The sequence below is a fragment of the Colius striatus genome, chromosome 3 (genome assembly GCF_028858725.1).
Source record: "Colius striatus isolate bColStr4 chromosome 3, bColStr4.1.hap1, whole genome shotgun sequence".
NCBI lineage: Eukaryota > Metazoa > Chordata > Aves > Coliiformes > Coliidae > Colius > Colius striatus.
In genome coordinates, this window is record NC_084761.1 from 55,919,183 (window position 1) to 55,939,399 (window position 20,217).

At 35.2% G+C, this 20,217-nt stretch overlaps 1 protein-coding gene across 3 annotated transcripts in view; it reads right to left on the bottom strand.

The window, feature by feature from the left end:
• Positions 1-20,217, bottom strand: part of FSTL5 (follistatin like 5) — a 296,370-nt gene that overhangs the window by 42,176 nt on the left and 233,977 nt on the right. For 2 of the 3 annotated variants that reach the window (XM_061992991.1, XM_061992990.1), the window contains exons 10-11: positions 7,633-7,659; positions 3,519-3,637 (exon numbers count right to left, since the gene is read on the bottom strand). In XM_061992991.1, the coding sequence (XP_061848975.1) occupies positions 3,519-3,637; positions 7,633-7,659 (146 nt within the window). The remainder of the gene's footprint in view (positions 1-3,518; positions 3,638-7,632; positions 7,660-20,217) is intronic. The other variant, XM_061992992.1, reaches the window with a different exon arrangement.

Here is a 20,217-nt window from a genome sequence, read left to right on the forward strand (position 1 = left end):
AAACTATAGGGCATTATTTGTTTTATCTATGCAGTTAATAAAACTTGCTCCTATTGTTCCACTTTAAATACAGCAAGTTGAAAGAATGACACTTTCTCACATATAAAGCACAAAATAAGAAGTAAAAAAAAATGCAGTTTACTGGTTGTACGATATTATTGTGCTACCATAAATTTCTATAACACAATACCAACCCTTACTTTGTCCCCAACACTGGAAAATTAAAATAAAAGCAAAAAAAGTGTTTCTCCAATGTCTCAGGGAAAATTATGTACTAAAATTCACATATCTAAAATAGAGTATTTTTTCTGACAATGAATTGGTTTATATAGTTGTTTCTCTAGTATTTCAAACCCACATTTATCTAGATGTCTCAGAAAAGCTTCAATCAATGGAACTGAAATCTTGGTTCTTCAAAAGTTAACACTTATCTGATTAAGCAGATTTCTTTTACATTACAGGCAGTAATTCCGAGGCTCTATATTAATTTCCCCAGTGGTTGGGTAATTGGTTAAAATAACTTCTCCTTAAAATATAAGCATAAAACCACTATTTTCTTCTACTAATTAAAATGTGAGCAATTTACTTTTTCCAAATTTATTCTCTCTGAAAAAAAGCTAACATCTGATAAAACATTAATTTATTTTATTGTTTTTTCTCCCCCTGGACTTTTTAATCAAAAAGTGGCTTGCCCTGTAACAAGTCAGCAGATGGAGGAAAATAGATGTTTTTCAAGTTAGTTTGGGACAAGAATTTCTCAAGAGAAAACGTGTTTGTAAATTTATATCTGCAAATTCTGCCTTATACTTAATGCCTGTGTCCTCAGTTTTAACAAGATTTGAGACAAGCTCTTCAAGCAGTATTGTTACTATCAGCCTAATAAAAGTCTGCTTTCATTTGATATTAATTTACAAGATTTGAGTTATTTAGGAGATTCTGGTAAAGAGAAGAAGATGCCCTTTATGGTTTCCTGTGAACCATGACTATCCATTAAAGCACTACATCTTTTGCTCCACCTTAAAGACAATTAAAGTCTAATTGATTCCCCTATTAGGTACAAACTATAGTGTTTTTCTGTATTGACAGTGGGATAAGAGACAAATATTTAGATAAATACTTAACATACTTAAATATGTACATGTTTAACTACTGCAGCATTCGTTCACAATGCAATGCAATGCCATGTCGAAACATCTGAGTTCATTCTTTTACAGGAGCTTAGCTAAAGGTGATTGATTTTGTTGACAGGCAAACAGGGAACCTGAGGATGAACACTGCAGAATCATGTATAATATGCAGACACTTTCTCTAAGTCTTCTGATACGTAAAATACACTGTAGCATCTCTAAAGGTCTCTTCCAACCCTACCATTCTATGATTCTATGATTCTATGATTCTATGATTTAGAAACGTTCCAAGGCTTTAGCAAATATTTGGCCAGGAAACAGGTTTTATCACCCAAAGAGCTAATTCAGAAAAGTGTAAAGAAATGGAGAGTTTTAAGTAAGTATGTATTTCCTTTAAGTATATATTTAGAGATAAGTGATGGAGGTTTTATTAGCAAAAGCTGCCATAGATGTGAAAGGCTATGTAAAGCCACCTCAAAACATGCAATATACTAACACATAGGAATAGTATAGTTATACGATAGAGTCAAAGAGAGTTAGTAATGTGAAATTTATAACATGAACTCTTACCACTAAACAATCATGCTGAATTTGATAAAAGTCTGAACCTGGAACAGAACTGGGTAATTTCATTATTCTTACTAGAGAAAAAAGATTTTCTCAAGAGGCTTGAGGAAGATTACATTCTTCAGAGTAGAAAACAGTTGTATAAAGCCTTGCAGTAAGTTTTTTCAAGAATATACTTCTGTTGTCATAGTATCAGCAGTATAAGCAAGGATTTTTAATATACTCATGCTTCATCTTTCTTCTAGGAAGAAAGTTGCTTTATCTCTAATTTTTCTTTTTGGAATGCAGAATGAACAATGATGTCACTGTGAGTAGAAAAACATAAGGATATCCTTTGCAAATATTTCTAATTTCTCTTCAAGAGGTAAAGATTTATTAACAACCATATGCCAGGGAAGATGTCTTCAGTGTTCAGGGGTATAAGTAAAAATATTGCTGAATTCAATGGGCAAAATGGTATGCAAAGACTAATTTCTGGCTATATTTATCACATCTAATCACAAACCATAGATATCCAAAAAAGATGAAGTTTATAACTTATCTTTTTTAAGTAAGTTATCAAGTAGCTTACTTTCCTGGTTTGTTTTGTTTTGTTTGAGGAGTGTTCTTTTGGTTTGATTTGTTTTTTTTCAGAGAATATAAGCTATAAGAAGGAAACAAATTTGACTTATCCATCATGATTATTACCACATTTCAATAAAAATGCACTTAAAATCTGGGCTTCACTTTAGACTGATAAAATTTTAACAGACTTCTTAAATAATTGTCTTTTAAATTAAACAGCCATAAAAAAAGCTTTTTGGCTTATTTTTGGCTATGTCAACCTATTTTCACTTAAGCAGCATGAACCAAGGTATGATTAGCTGTTCAAAGCATAATCATCCATACTAAAATAAATCTTGCTGCTGAGTGAGTACAGCAATCTTTGACATTAATAACCATAACTGAAAAGACAAATTCCATTGAGACAGTTCTGCTGTTACTTCAGTTGTGCTTTAGGTATTATTGAAAAAAATCAAAGTGTAAAAATGGGTTATTATATTTTTCAAGGTCATTCATTCAAATCCAAATAATGAGAAAAAGTTATTATTTTTGAAAGATGATGGAACATATGGAACAAGTCGTAATGTACTGACTACTATCAAGTGTTCCTGTGAGAACATGCATCATGGCAGCTAGCAATTTGGTTAGCTGTAAAGGAATACCATCAAAAGAACAAATAGAAGTGGAAAATACACTACTGGTTTTATGTACACTACCCATGGAAAATACTCTACAAATGCACAGAATTTGGTAAAATCAGCTGTAAAACTGTTAACAGTAAAGTTATTGAAACTACTTATATGAATTATAAGTTGGAGTGGAAGCATCAATCATCTGTACTAACTTCAGTGGAGCTGTAAGACTATTTATCATGACAGGGATTTGCCTCATCATAGAAGATAGTTTAATATAGACAAACATCCAGAGAAGAAAAAAAAACCATTAAATATAATAAATTTAGATCTTATATTGACTATAGGAAGAATAAATCTCTGATTCAGAGATGCACTTAACTGAGGGTGAAGGGGAGAAAACAACAACAATAAACAAACCAGAAACAAAAAGTAGAGAGCTGTTAAAGAAAAGGACTGTCGAAAGAAAAAGACAGAGAAAATTAAGGATTTGAAGAGTATATGGGGAATATCAAATCCAACTATTCAATTATTATAAAGGAAAATACAGGCAATTCTGAGTCCACCATTATAAGGTATTTATTAATTATTATCTAAAGAAAACTATAATTGAGAAAACACTACAAATGAATTTTAAAAAATAACTTGCCTGAAAACCGAGGAGTTTTTCACTAGGCTTAATATGTCTCTGAAATTCACATTCCACTGGTTGTATAACTTTGATGCCATCTTCATAAAAAACATAAAACATGTTCCCAATTCCCAGACCTTAGGAGAAAAACCACATTGAAATGTATAAAATTAAACAATGTCAAAAAAAGCAAATCCTTGTCTTGAACTAAAAACTGTATTGTATTTTTTGGTATGAGATCAATTTTTTAATGTGTATAATGTTAATATGGCTAATCCTATGGGATCTTTCATTGTAAAACTTAAACTAATCTGTCACTTCAGTCAGAATTGCACATACTTTTCTCCATTGGCAAGACAGTCTATGAATACAATCTTGAAATACATAATTTGACAGCTGCAGTATTGAAAAGGATCCTGTGAAATCATCTTCATTGAAATCAAATTAATATAAATTCTCCATGTATTCTTATTTTTCTTTTTCTGAGGGATGGAAGAGTTAAAGAAATTTCTATAGAACATTAAAAAGAAGTTCTGAATCTTTGCTATAAATCTTTATTTGACATGTCTTTTGGTCATAAAAGGAAACATTCTCTATTGTATTTTATTGGAAAGCTGCAAGTGGATACATATTCATTCCAAGTTTACAGAACTATTCAATCCCTCTACCACAATATTGCTGAATGAGAGCCATGATGTAATGTTTTGTGGAGAATGTGGGAACCAGATCTGCAGCCTGAAGTCTCATAATATCAGTAATAATAGAACCATTTCAGTTGGAAAATATCTTTAAGATCGCTACTAACCTAACACTGCCAAGTCCACATGCTCATGACCACAAAAAAGGATATTCTCCTTAGTGTACCATGTACACTACTAGACAGCAGCTGTTTATTTGCTATGTGAATGCTGTGATGGATGATTTGTTCATATTTGTAAAATTTTATGAAGAAAATCATAGTACTCATAAAATTGCCATTATAACCAATTCTGACAGCTAAACTGTGGGCTACAATGATGAAAATGTACACGGATCCTGGGTACAGAGCCTAAGATTACAGTTGACATAACAATATTTGGTAAAGGAGATAAAACCCAGGAAAATAATTTTGAGTCTAAAATTTTGCTTATCCTAAATTCTGACAGAATATATCTATTAATAGAGAGAAAGCACATCTTAATATCAAATAAAACTAAGGGAATGTTAAGAGCAGAGAATAATGTGTTTATGTTTAGACATATGTCTGTACACACATACATAAAAGTTTCCAGTCCCCATTAGGCTGTATGATTTACCTACAAAGGCATACAAAAGAACCCATTGGCCAGAGTGGGCATGTTGCCCATAGTGCACCCAGTGCTCAGAATAGATATGATTGGTAAGTTTTCCTTGAACCTGAGCCTGCTTCTGTGCTATGTAAGAGAATATGTCAAGGCCTTTCTTTCTAAAAAAAGACTGACATTGCATCCTGTAGGAACAGCTGCAATTTGTTGATAAGCCTGACTGAGGTTAGGCTGTCCCTACTGATCAACAGAAGTGTGGCAATCTATAGCTGAGCAACTGGCTTATTGTATCTTGGTATTAAATAGATCAGTGGAGCTGGCTGGGGACAAGTAAGGTTCTCCTTTCTCCCTGGTCTTGTTGACTAAAGTATATTATAGTCATTAGCAGGATAAGTAATACCAGAATGTGAGGAAGCAAATCAGCTGATAGCCCCAAGTGATGCAGACTTTTGATAAACAGACTTCTAAAACTTCCTCCAAAGCAAGTTTCACATTGTACAAAGAATTGTGTATAGTATCCCAGATGAAACTTTGAAGGCTTTATCTTTAATGTCTGGATAGTGATGTTCACTAAACTGTTCTTCAAAATCAGTGGAGACACAGTAAGAAATGTCCTTCCATTTCAATACAGTCAGTTTATATAGGGAACTATTACCAGTGGATCCAATGAAATAATCCCCCCTTCCAAGTTATTATGACCCTAAAATGCTTCCTTTGAGCATGTGTTGGTAAATATCTGTATAAACATCTAATCTATTAAATATCTAGTATCTTCAGAAAGCTATTTCTTCACAATTAAAAGAGCTATTCCTCTAAAAATATCTGAGCTAACCTCCAATCCTTCCCCTACCAAGCCAAAAGACAACCCAGCACATTTATAATACATTGCTAGAATCAACAACAATAAATACAAATCTATTTGTTTCATTTACACTGGATCTATATTTAAAACTAGCTAATACTGATTTGAAAAATGATAGTTGGGTTTTTTTTTGCATATTGATTAATATATAGATATATTTATGTACATGTATATATTGCATTATTATTATTGAAATACAAATTAACATACCTTCCAAATCTTTTAAGATTTTCTGACAGATTTCTCTTTTTACACTAATCTATGACACAAGGAAGCAGTTCTGATAAGGCTTTTGTGCACCTCATATACAAAGCCTATCTCTGGTTTCACTATCTTAATTGTCCTACTGATCATCCAGCTCTCCCTTCCTAACTGTTAATAAATAGATGACAGCTAAGTTAGTGGTATTGCATATTGGCATCTTAAGGGTATTGTTGTCTTGTAAACTAATTCCCACATTGCACCTACTAACAATGTTTGTTGCAAAATGCAAAGATTGGCCAATGAGAAATACAGGAGATAAGAAAATCTACTCTAGATGACATTGTCATTCCATATTTCCAGTCTCTACTGTAAATTGCTTTCTATTTAATACCGCAATAGTCACAAAGAAATTTAAATGTCTTTACCATAAGCACTCAGTTAAGCTGCTATTTTTAATTGGTCTTTACTGTCACAGAATCCCAACTACTGAAAGCAACACAGGACTTGACTTTAAAAGATAATTCTCTAAGAAAATCAATGGAGTGTCAGTCACAGTTTTTTATTTTATCCAAGATAAAACACAAGCTTCCTAGTAAGCTTGAAGAATATAATATATTTGAAAATTTTGGTGTTATAATCTTATTGTGCACCATTTTAACTGTTAACAGTGGAACTGTATGAAACTCTGAAGACATCATTTGTACTCTGCAAGACCAACAGAGCAGGAGGATCACAGCTGACATCCTCCTATAATCAAGGCACTGATTGTTTCCACCAGCTGACCTATTCATAAACCAGGAATTTAAAAGTAGTTCAAATATGTAAACACACTGGGAAATGCCAAAGTTTACTATGAAATTAGTAAAATTAAATACAAAAAGCTTTGAATCTTCAAATAAATTTAAAAGAAATCTTTAAGAAACATGCAGAAATACCACGTGAGGTATAATTTCAAGGGAAAGCATGATCAATTTACTGGATTATCAATCTCCCAATTGAAATAATTGAAATATATTCTATTATTGAAATACTTCCATTTGTAAATTTAAATTAAGAAAAAGATAAGTAGATACAACATTTGATTATGATGTTTTTCTGCAATATGCTATATGATATTATCTCATACATATGAAAATGTATAACTATATTTTTCAGTAAAATATACTTTTGATGCTTTCTATGTTATTAATAACCAATATTGTCTGTATTTATATTCATCCTTCAGTTGGCCACAAATCTCCATTCTCCTCCCCAACATTTATTTACAAATCCTTCCCGAGTATAAGAAAAAAATACTTTATCTTATTAAGCAACAACAGGCATCTCAATTTTAGTGAAACTTCTTTTAAGATTAGAATTTTGTCAAATAAGAATGACTCATACAAGATCAATCCAAACAGCATCTAGGCTGATTGGCTGGAAGTTTTATGATGTCAGCAAAGTAAAATGTCTAAATTTTAAATCTGAACTTCTTGTTATATACTTCTGTGTAAATATTTGAAATCTTTTAGCAGATTATTTCCTTCTCTCTTTCCCCAAAAGGAAAGAAAAGGAAAATTATTTCCTTCTCTCTTTCCCCAGCTAGCAAAGGCATGAGCATTTGAAGGATTATTTTCCACTATATTTTTTCTTTAAAGTAAATCCCTCAAACAATGCAGGGGGGAAAGTAATTATTATAGCTGTTGAGTATGAACAAAAAAAAAAAAGCCCCACACAAAAGGAACCATAGATGAGCATTTCACTGCAATATAGGAAATATGAAAAAAGCTATACATATTTGTACCTTGCTCTCGCCACAATATGTTTGCAACTGCAGCATGTAAGAGAAAGAAGAGAAAACACAAATGAACAAGAAAATAAAATAAATGATATATCAGTTCTGAAATAATTATGATGCTTTAACTTCTGATCCACTAAAATACCTCTACAGCTAAATCAACGGAAACCATGAATTTAATAGTAAGAATAAACAAAGTTCTCTATGTCATATGACAAAATTGTGATAGATAGTGGAGTTAGAGTAAATGCCACCACCTCCCCCATTACACACCACCCCCATATCCCCCTGTTAACTCCATTAGCCTTTATCAATAGTATCTTTCTTTACCCATTACAAAAACAGACATGGAATTTGATTACATATTAATTATGCATATTAATTACAGGTGAAGTATTTCTGTAACACAGCTGTACAGTAAAGTTGTCATGCTACATAATGTTTGTCATTATTTTTAAAAAACCAAGAGAGAATCAAAAAAATGAAAACGTAAACTGCATTTGGCCATTTTGTTTATGATTAGATTTTAGAACTTTGAGATCAATGAAAATTAATAAACCTAATATTTTTCTTTCTGCATGAGGAACACAAAAATAAAACAAATATAATTTTGCAAAATGTATTTATTATGGCTCCACATGCCATGGATAAGCTGTTTAAGACACCAGCACTGAAAAACAAAGTGTTTTCTAAAGCAATGGACTTAATAGAGAAAAAATTAAAGGAAATGAATGCAACACAGAGAACAAATATATATCACAAACAGACATAATGAAATTGTGACATTCATTGAAATAGTGTTGCAAAACCCCAAAACATTAATATCTTTTAAAAAAAAAGTTTTAGAGAAAGTAATGGAAGATACACTGTTAACAATGATGTTGGTACACAGAACTGCTGACTGATTAAAGTTGAGTAGAAACAAAAACTTACTCTAGGAAAGTCCCAGATACTATGATTTTCCTAAGCATCTTTTACAGGACACTGTTGAAGACAAGGCCAGGATGGGCTTTTTGTCTGATGTAATGCAGCACTTTTCTCAGTTTGGAGCTCCAAAAGAATATACAAAGCACCAAAGAAGTAGAAGAATCCTTGGAAGTCACATCAATCTACTTTCTGAGAAGCTCACAGTTCAGCTTAGGATAACAGGACTACTGGGCTTTTGTTTTTTTCTATGCTTCTTTACTATTTTTTGTCTTCTGATCTTTTTACACAAATTCTCTCTACAGAGCTGCCTCATTATACGACCTTAGACACAGGATGTAACCTGTGTCATTTAGTTATCCCTCAATAAAATGAAGGTGGTGATTACTTTTTTAGCTTCAGCGCTTTGAAGTATACAAAGAAGAGATTTCATATATGCAGAAAGTTGCAGTAATATTGCTGGAGTCAAGTGACACTGACTACTAGAATAAAAATGTTCTCCTTTCCCAACACAGAACATTAGTGTAGCTTTCAAACATGCCTAGTCTGTGTTTTATCATCTTTAACCAGCTTAATTCTCTGAACTATCATGTTACTTTCAACTATCATCCTTGGCTTTCCTTTAATATTTGAACTGTTGGATTCCAATAAACTGCTAAAAGCCAAGATTAATGAAGTGTCTTGTCACTTACTCAGGCTGAGTAGTAAACTTTTACATCAGGAGGCAGAATTTCTCTTGAACTGCTGCTAAGGTCAACATATTTTAAATTATTTCTCAATCATCTGCCTTTATACTTGCTCTTCTGATATCAGGTTGTTACTTTCAGAAGAGACTAGCTTTGAAGGAAGCCATGACTACAATAGCTGAGTATCTGTCCTCCAGACATCCAGCTGCTCTAAATGAAAATTCTTGGTGACTAAATTGCTATCATTATGCAGTCAAGCTGAAAACTTCAAAGAGGGAATGTTAAGGTGTTTACACTTATTTCTTTTTCCTGAAGTTTTAAATTGGTCATTTGTATTTTGACAGACAGGAGGAAACAAACATACCTGAGGTACGCTGCAGGTGTCTGGCCTCTGGGTGGAATTGGTGGCACTAATCACAACCTCTGGGGACGGTAGTTCAGCCAGTTACCAATTCACCCCAATCTCTGTGCACCTAGACTGTATTTCATCAGTTTGTCTTTGAAGGTGTCACAGGAGACAGTGACATGAAGAATTATGGTCATCAGGGAAGGTTTTTGCAGACTGGAAGAAAGCCAGTATCAATTTTCATTGATACTGTCCAAAGACTTTCTAAGGACAAGATAAACAACATCCAATCCTTCCCTCATCCACTCTGCCAATCACTTGACTGCAGAGGTTGTCAGTTTGACCAGACACTACTTTTCATACATCTATGCTGACTGTTCCCAAATACCTTCTTGTCCCTCATGTTTATGGGAATGGTTTCCAGGGTTATTTTCTTTATCTCTTTCCCAAGGATCAAGGTGAGGCTGATGGCCCTTTCCTGTCTTGAATTCTCCTACTTATACTTTTTGGAAATTGGTACTGGCTTTCTTCTAGTCTGTAGAAATCTCCTCTGATGACCATGATCCTTCAAAGATTCTCAAAAGCATATTTTCAATGTCATGGACCAGCTTGCCCAGAATTTGTGGGTACAAAAATGACCTGTGAATGTCCAGTTTGTTTAAATGGTCCCTAATCTGATCCTATGCGTCTCTAATGACCATGAATGAGGCTTCCTTGCCAGAGGAAGACTTCCTTCCCAGGCTTTCCAACATTCCCCACAGGTCTCACATTCCTGGGGCCAGTTTTGCCAGTAAAGACTGATGTGAAGAAGACTTTTAGAACAACTTGACCCCTTCCATGTCCTTTGTCACCAGGCCTCCTAACTCACTCAGCAACAGGCCCATATTCTCCATAGCCTTTTTTTTTTTTTTCTGCTGATGTCACTACAGAAGGCCATTGTCTGCTCTTCATGTCCCTCATCAGATTCAGCTCTAAGTGGATTTTGGAACTTCTAACTTTATCCCAACATGCCCAGACAGTGGCTTTTTATTCAGATGACAGTCTATGTCACCTTATAGAATGTTTTTTTTTTCTTGTCCTGCAATAAAGCAAATAAATTTCCCCAGGGCAACCTGGAGGATTTTCTTTAACATTAGCTTTATCTTCACATTGTAAAGAAAGAACCATATGGCACTTGAAGTCCCATAAATTTAGCCATAAAGTTCTACTTTTTATCACTTTTTTTTCTAAGGGTGACATAGGAAACAAAATAGAAAATACTTCAGCTATGTGGAATGATACAGCATAAAATGAAATTATTTAAATAAGTACAGAATGCATTAATTTGTATTAATGTAAAATTATACATATGGTTCTGAGCTTTATTAAAAAAATCTGACCATTGAAAAGGGATAAAAAGAGTGCTTTAAAAGCACCATACTTAGTAGTTTTAAAATTAACAAATCAGCTTGAAGAAACATGAGATGTTATTTAAGATTGCAATATAAAATACTAAAGAACAGCTATCACCTCACCTGATACACATTATGAAGCCTAACTTATTTTTTTTATCAGTCCAATAGCTTCTATTCAACAAAGGTGTCCACTCTAGAGACAAAAATTGCAATGCTGGAACAAGTATAACATCTGTAGACAGAAAGAATGCTAAGTAACATATCGTTTACCTTCCTTTTTGGTTAAGAAAGAAAATAACATCTTCAGCCAACTGTGTACTTAATTCTCACATATTTATAAACTCTGGGATGTAAAAATAGATAAGTATTGATAGACCTCAGTAAAATTTTCTCTTTTTAAGACAGAATGCTACCATTTTTTCTTGTGCCCTGTTTCCCTATTTATGAAAACAAGGTTATTCACAAAGCAAACAGTTAAACAATATCAGATGTACTTGCAGCCTTGCAGAAAACATTGTATTTAAAGAGCAGTGATCTTGAGCAGGCTGCGTGTGCTATGTTGGGCCTTGTAAAGGCCTGAGAAGCCTATGCTGAACACTGGTGGGTGTTACGACAGAGGTAATATTGCAACCTGTCAGAAGATATCCGGTTTTGTTTGATATACAAGATTAAAGGCAACATCATATGGGAAGGAGAGAAGAAACTCTCCAGGATCTCTGCAGTATGCTGTGGGAGACTATCCAGAGTTCATCTGATGCTGCTTGAATGAAAGATGCACAGAATGAGAAGGAACATAAGATTTACTCACTATCTATATTCCTCTTATTCCTTCTTATCTATATTCATCTTATATCTTATTGAAGCAGCTGTTTTATTATACCATCTGTTGTTGGGCCTTTTGTATTGACATCCAAGATGAACCCTGCACTGTGTCTCTCTCCTCCATCTATCTATCCAGTGCAGAAAAGAGAATTCATGTTTTCTTGAAAGAGCATTTTTTTCCTTTTTGTTTTAAGCACACTTACAGCTCCATAAAAATTACTCTTCATGGTCCTTATATAGCTGTTCTATGCTTTTGTGCTCTGAGCCAGCCTTTGATTATGAGTAGCTAACACAAAATCTGAAAGCCCACTCTTCATCTGTGTTATTAATTTTCTATGTTGGCCGAATGGTAATAGGTTGTACATTTTTCAGTAAACTCTGCCCATAGTACTTCATGAAATTCTGCATGAGAATGTATTAGCAGTACAGATTCCTAACCTCTTTGTATGGAAAAAACAACTACAAAAATGCATGGTATTTATGTTACTAAATGAGTAAGAGAGTACTACAATGTCACTTTCCAAATAAATTCTGCATCCTACTCTTTATCATGTTGGTAATAAATGTCAATACCTTCACTCTTCTGCGTCAACAGCTAATGTCAAAGCTTTCAGCTGTGTCAACTACACTGTTCTTCCTCCCAACTTTTTTTTCCAAACATTTAAGGCACAACACTTGGAAATAAAGTGTGTGTGTGTATATATATATATATATATATATTTGTAAGATTGACATTCATTGAGTTTGGAGATTCAGTGTAGCTCTCTGCTTGATTTTGGCAATATAACTAGATGTTCACATTATCAGTAATCAGCACATTATATATATCCATAAAAAACAAGATCAGGGCAATATGACTCATAAGAGAAACTTGTTCTTGAAGTACAATACTTAATTTTCTTCTAGAAACAGTTTGCCCTCTACTATCACATGCCTCAGTGGTCATTATCCAAGAAAATACTGAACAAGATTTTGAAATCTATTAATTTTTAAAATTGTAGATTTTTGAAATTTAAAAATGTAATTCTTTTGTGTCTATTTTATATGTGTGTGGTTAAACAATCAAAAATTTTTCTTTCTATTCTCCTGGCTCTTGAAGCTCCTGAAAGCTAAATAAAATGTTTTCAAATAATGTTATTTTGTTGCATTGACACTCAAATAAAATGGACAGCAATTAAAACCTTAACATAAAAATTTCCTAGTTTGCTGCACTAAGAGCACTTTGCAGTTCAAAAAGTCTGTAAGAAGAGGGAAAAACAGGAGAAAGATATCTTTTCTGCATTCGGGGCCACGACCTCATTGCAGTCACAGAGACATGGTGTGACAGCTGCCATGACTGGAGCAGAGTCATGGAGGATTATGTATTGTTCAGGAAAGACAGACTGACAAGGCATGGAGGTCAAGCTGCTCTCTATGTGAGGGAGTAATTAATGTGTACTGAACTGTGCCTGGGTGGGGATGAGGAGAGAGTAGAGTGCTTATGGGTAAAAATTAATGACCAGGACAAGGCAGGCGATATTGTTGTAGGAGTCTGCTACAGGCCACCTGATCAGAAGGATGTGGATGAGGCCTTCTATGAACAGCTGAGAGCTGCCTCACAATCATAGTCCCTGGTCCTCATGGGGGACTTCCAACCAGCCTGATATTTGCTGGCAAAGCCACACAGCCAAGCACACGCAGTCCAGGAGGTTCCTACAGATTGTTGATGACAAATTCCTGTCGCAGATGATCGAGGAACCAACAAGGAGGAGTGTGCTGCTGGACCTGGTACTGACAAATAGAGAGGGCTTGATTGGGGATGTGAAGGTTGGAGGCAACCTCGGCTGCAGGGACCATGAGATGGTAGAGTTCAAGATCCTGTGTGGAAGAGGCAGAACACAAAGCAGGACTGTGACCCTGGATTTCAGGTGAGCCGACTTTGGCTTCTTCAAAGATCTACTTGGACGGATCTCATGGGATATGATTCTAGAAGACAGAAGTGTCCATGAGAGCTGGTCAGTCTTCAAGCACCACTTCCTCTAAACCCAGGATTAGTGTGTCTCAATGCGCAAGAAAGGGGGAAAAGGAGGTAGAAGGCCTCCATGGATGAGCAAGGATCTGCTAGGACAACTCAGGCAGAAAGCAGCCATCCATGAGAGGTAGAAACGGGCTGGCTTCTTGGGAAGAGTATAGGAACATTATCAGGGCATGCAGGGGTGCAACTAGGAAGGCTAGAGCCCTTCTAGAATTAAATTTAGCCAGGGATGTTAAGGACAGTAATAAGGCATTTTTCAAGTACATCAGCAGCAGAAGGATGGTGAGGGGGAATGTGGGCCCGCTGCTAAATGCTGAGGGTGCCCTGGTGTATGAGGATGCAGAGAAGGCTGAAGTACTGAATGTCTTCTTTGCTTCAGTCTTTACGGCCAAGGCTGACCCTCAGGAAGACGAGTCCGGCAAGGATAACAGGATGGCCAGGACAGCAGAGGACTTGCCCTGGGTGGAAGTAAAGAGGTTAAAGACTTGTTGCCCAAGCTTAAGGCTCTAAGTCAATGGGTCCTGATGGGATGCATCCTAGAGTGCTGAGGGAGCTGGCCTCCATCATTTTTGAACAATCATGGAGGACAGTTGAAGTGCCTGAGGACTGGAGAAAGGCCAATGTCACTCCAGTCTTCAAAAAGGGCAAGAAGAATGACCCGGAAAACTACAGGTGGGTCAGCCTCACCTCCATCCCTGGAAAAGTGATGGAACAACTCATCTTGAATGTGATCACTGAACATATGAAGGATAAGATGGTTATCAAGGGGAGTCAACATGGCTTCACCAAGGGGAAATCCTGTTTGACCAATCTGATAGCCTTCTATGTGTGCATAATCGGCTGGCTAGATGAGGGGAGAGCAGCAGATGTCATCTACCTTGACTTCAGCAAGGCTTTTGATGCTGTCTCCCATAACATCTTCATCAGAAAGCTCAAGCAGTGTGGCTTGGATGAGTGGACAGTGAGGTGGATCGAGAGTTGGCTGAATGACAGAGCCCAGAGGGTGGTGATCAATGGCACAGAATCAAGTTGGACACCTGTGGCCAGTGGAGTTCCACAGTGATTGATTCTGGGGCCAGTCTTGTTCAACATCTTCATCAACAACCTGGATGAGGGGACAGACTGTACCCTCAGCAGGTTCGCTGCTGACACCAAACTAGGAGGACTGGTTGATTCACTGGAAAGCTGTGCTGCCATTCAGTGGGATCTCTCAAGAGTTGGGCAGAGAGGAACCTCAAGAGGTTCAACAAGGACAAGTGCAGAGTCCTGCATCTGGGAAGGAACAACCCCCTGCAACAGTACAGGCTGGGGGTTGAACTGCTGAAGAGGGGCTCTGCAGAGAGAGACCTGGGAGTCCTGGTTGATAGTAAACTGAACATGAGCCAGCAATGAGCCCTTGTGGCCAAGAAGGCCAATGGCATCCTGGGATGCATCAAGAAGAGTGTGGCCAGCAGGTCAAGGGAAGTTCTTCTCCCTCTCTGCTCTTCCCTGATGAGGCCTCATCTGGAGTACTGTGTCCAGTTCTGGTATCCTCAGCTCAAGAGGGACAGATACTTCTGGAGAGAGTCCAGTGCAGGGCCACAAAGATGATCAGAGGACTGGAGCATCTTTCTTATGAGGAAAGGCTGCAGGAAATAGGGCTGTTTAGTGTGGAGGAGACTGAGGGGTGATCTTATTAACATTTCTAAATACCTAAAGGGTGGGTGTCAGGAGGTTGGGACATCCCTTTTTTCTATAGTAGATAGTAACAAGACAAGGGGTAAAGGGATGAAGGGATGAAGCTGGAACACAAAAAGTTCCACTTAAACATAAGAAAAAACTATTTCACTGTGAGGGTAAGGGAGCAGTGGCACAGGCTGCCCAGAGGGGTTGTGAAGTCTCCTTCCTTGGGGGTCTTCAAGACCTGTCTGGATATGTTCCTATGCGACCTGATCTAGCTGATCCTGCTTCTGCAGGGGGGTTGGACTAGATGATCTCTAAAGGTCTCTTCCAATCCCTACCATTCGGTGATTCTATGATTATATATTATTCCAATAAACAAGTGGGAAAAAACCCCACTGATATTTTCTGAATGGAAATTCTTCATGAATATAGAACTATTGTTGTAAATTTCAGGTTTTGTCCCACTAAAACACAAGCTTTGTATTTAAAAATCTGTAACCATTTTACCTGACTTTCTATCAAAATACAACTGCTCATAATATAAATAAATAATATTTGAAAAGGATTAATAAAAATCAACAGTTTCATATCAATACATTGTGCTAGACATTGCAGCATCAGATAGGAAACCACTGTACCTTTCCAAGTCTTCTATCCCACAATGTCAAGAGGTCACAAGTAGGTTTAACAGAATATAGGACAATGAGGAAGATGCGGTAAATTCATATTGCAAAAGTGCAGAATTCAACATTATTTTTAAGAATTGTTCAGCCATAACCTGCAGTACTATGACTGCATAAAAAAGCAACTTCAAGATGTTTAAAGAGATATTGTCCACTTATTCTACTGATAGGCACCATCACTGTCAGCTGTTCCGGTTAGTCATATGTCTATCATAAAAACAATGTTTCTATTCTCTTACTGTTTATCTCTCATGTAGAAAAACACAGCTTGTGTTACAGGGTAAATCTCTACCATCATTACTATCTGGTTGCTGAGTCACATAAATTTTAATTGTCATTTTTATTTTAAAAAATAATAGTGTTAAAAGCAAAGACAAGGATATGGTGAATTACTTTTTGCTTCAATTCAACTATCAAGCAGATTGAAAACATCTATACATATACCTACTTTTAATTTTATTCCTATTTGATAAGAATAAATGAATTATGCTGAAGTTGGATCTAATATATAGTAACAGGAAGAAAAAAATGATTCATAGGGTGAATTTCTACCCAATATTTGGAAATTTGAAATAAAGTCTTTGCCTATAATGCTGTCAACAAGTACAAACTTGTTTAGCCCTGCCAAAAAACGAAATGGTGGCAAAAAATACCTCTGAGGAAATTAGGTAAATAGGTAAAATTCAGTATCAGATTTGACAGGGAGATTATATTAAAGTTGCATAAAGCCTTCCAGAGGGAATTTAGGCCATAAATCATAGTCAAAAGGCTTTTAGTTTCATTCCAAGTTCACGACAGTGGAGATGCCTGGCTGCTTACAATGGTCATAAAGCTGTCAAGTCAGTAGCATTACTGACATAATCTCTTGTTAGGTGATAGGACTATGACATTACATAGAAAAGGCAAAGTCAGAAATAGAATTACTTAATGGCACAGAACAGGTATCTTGTATTTTTTTTTTAAATTTAGCCCCAAGACAGAGTGTATGAAGCGGATAATATTTATCCTGCTTTTTGTGACCAAGTGAAAAAATCTGCAGGAGAAGTTGCTTTGCAATATACAGTGGTGCCATAGTGAGTGAACAAGACTCACAAGACTCATATTGTCAATACACACTGTCAAATATATTTGTTCTGTATTTAAACACTTTGGCTTTCAACAGTATTTCAACAAAAGCAAGTTGATTATTTTGGTTTGCCTTATGGCTTCTAGGAGTTAATTTGATCCAAATCTGTATTTGTGACTATCAAAAGTAGTCATCAACAAAATTTGCACCAGAGCTGTCTTTGTCATTTGTGTTCTCATGCTTTAGATGTTGCCAAATCTGGTATTATGGAGGAGAAAGATAACAATACAAGATTCGAGAGTTCTTTAAGCTGCATCTGCATGTACTACAAGCTAGGAAATTAAAAGATACCTTTATAATTTACTGCAGAGATGCTGGGGTATTACAACAAAGATTCTGTTTATCAAAAAAGATAAATAGCAGTCCTTAAGAAAAGAAGTATCCTTAGTTACAATTAACATCTCATTTTTGTGCTAACAGAAGATCCATCAGGTGAATATTCAATTATGTCAATGCAGTAGCAAAGGCCCTGGAAATCATCACAATTGGTTGATAAACGTAGAAGAAAAGCACTGTGATATAGGAGATATTCAATATTTAAACTGTAATGATATGAACCATATATATTTTTTTTACAATGTTCCATTAACAGTATTCTTCTAGAAATTTTCTCGTCCTGTATTTGCACAAACACAGGATAAAAACTGAAGGGAGAGGCTGAATAAATACTTTTTACCTTACAAAGAGACAAAAAAGAGCAATTGATATGTAGTCAAGAAAAACAATTAAAATAATCAGGTTCAAATGAAGTACATAAAAACACTTGCTAAAAATTGTTTTGGATGTTTGTTCCATTGCTATTATTAGTTTTAAATAAATTTCAGAATACATCATAAAGCTTAAGAGAGGTATTACTACATATGCACCTAGTAGCTCTCCCACTCCCTGAAACTTAATAACTCAAGCAGCTGTAGTCTAGTTAGACTGGGGTATATGTCCCAGACAAAAGAACAGACAACATTGACACAATGCAATTCAGTAAGAAATCAAAGGGTGAGAATATAATTATAGGTCAGCTAATATGTTCTAATGAAAACCTGGTCTTCCCAAACAAATCTGATTATATTCTTTGATGCATTTAGAAGTTTAGTAATGTAAAAATTCATATAGATGTAACCCAGAATTTTGCTAAATACCTGATTCATTAACACAGAATAAAATTAAAATGAGATTTATGTAAAAATAGTAAAGTACATGTTAATGGAATTAAAAATTATCAGATTTATTAATCTGAAAAACTGGTTTTCCCCGTTAAATCATTAGTAAAAGGTAAAGAAAACAGTGCTTGAATATGTCCAGACCAATGAGTAGTGTGTCTTAAGCCTTTTCATCAATGATCTGTAAACAATCATAAAATAGCCTCCTAAGAAGTGTGTGAATTACCTAGTATGATAAACAGCAACAGTTTCCAAAGGTTTTTTGAATCAGTTTTTCAAGTATATCTCTAAATTAAATTCCATTTTGTTGCAGCCAAATGCAACATCTAGGGAATTATAATGTAGACTATGTCTACTCTGTGGAGCTGAGACAAGTGGAAAGAAGAAGGATTTGGCAAGTGATGTCTGATAGGATATAGGGCATATGGTAGATAAACATAGAAACATAACCGGCCACTGTTGATGATACTAGTGGAAAATGAGAGATTAGTGGATGTAGAATAAAAACAATACCAAATAAATATATTCTATCTCCAGAAAATTGAAGAAACAAATAATACATTTGCTTCTGCTAAGAGCAGCTCTAGGGTTTTTTTTTTGCTTTCATGTTTTTAAGAAAACAAAAAAAACCCTCAAAAAACAAATGACATTCCACAAGCAAAAAAGACCTTTTGAATCCTATGGTGTTTTATTAGGAGAAACTTCTTTTTTTGTGTGTATGAGATAAAGTAATCATTATTTAATGATGGTATATTCATAAGGCAAGAATGCTTGAGAAGTCAATTTATTGGAAAAGTTAGAATCAAAGGCAGAAACTGAAGGAAAAACTGCTTCAAATTGGAAACTAAGCAGTATTCTATATTAGTGAAACTGATTAATTACTAAAGGAAAACACTGAAATAAACAATGGATTATCTGACTCTCTGTGTCTCTAACTTGGGTAGATGTACTTCAGCTAAACAAAGCTTCACATCTGTATTGAGGCAGAACAGGATGCAATGTCTTGAAAGAGAGAAGATAGAAGAAAGTTAAATGAAATAGTTCCAATATGGTTAAATCTGTGAATCCATGAAATACATGTTCTGAAATATCAAGCTATGTTGGAATTAAACCAGATTCTAAACTCCCATTTGTATTACAAATGTGATTATGCCAGAAACTCCTTCCAACACAAACAAGTTCTCTCAGGCATTACTATAGGATCATGACAGTAGGGGAGATCCTACTATCTGCAATGATATTTAGACCAGATCGTTAATGCCTAGAATATTATACCAGTCATCACAGGGGTTATCCAGCTATCACCCATACCTGCTACCTCATTCTCAATGGCTTTAATGGCAAACTTGAGAGAAAACGGAATTCACGGCACAAAAAATGTTTCCAATCTCTAGAGAATTAAAACAGCAGAGTTCTTGCATTCAGAAATATTTGAGATGTTACTGTATAGCAGTAGAACATACAGATCTATTCACTGTACATGCTGCAAGACTCTTGTTGACTACCAAAGTCCTAATACTTTAAAATTAATGTTCTGAAAAGATATATAAGGATTCAATTGAGAAGGTACAAGAAACACAGATGAGATTTTTTTCATCTTATGAATCTAAGATGTTAATTGATACAGAAGAGGCTAATATCTAGTGGGAAAAGCATTAAAAAAAAAGTTTTCTATTTGTATAAAATATCTTAATGATTAGAAGTAGTTTCTGGTTATAGTAGAGCATTTTCATGAAACATTTCCTTTCAGCTTAAGGCTAAATTTTCTCAGATTGAA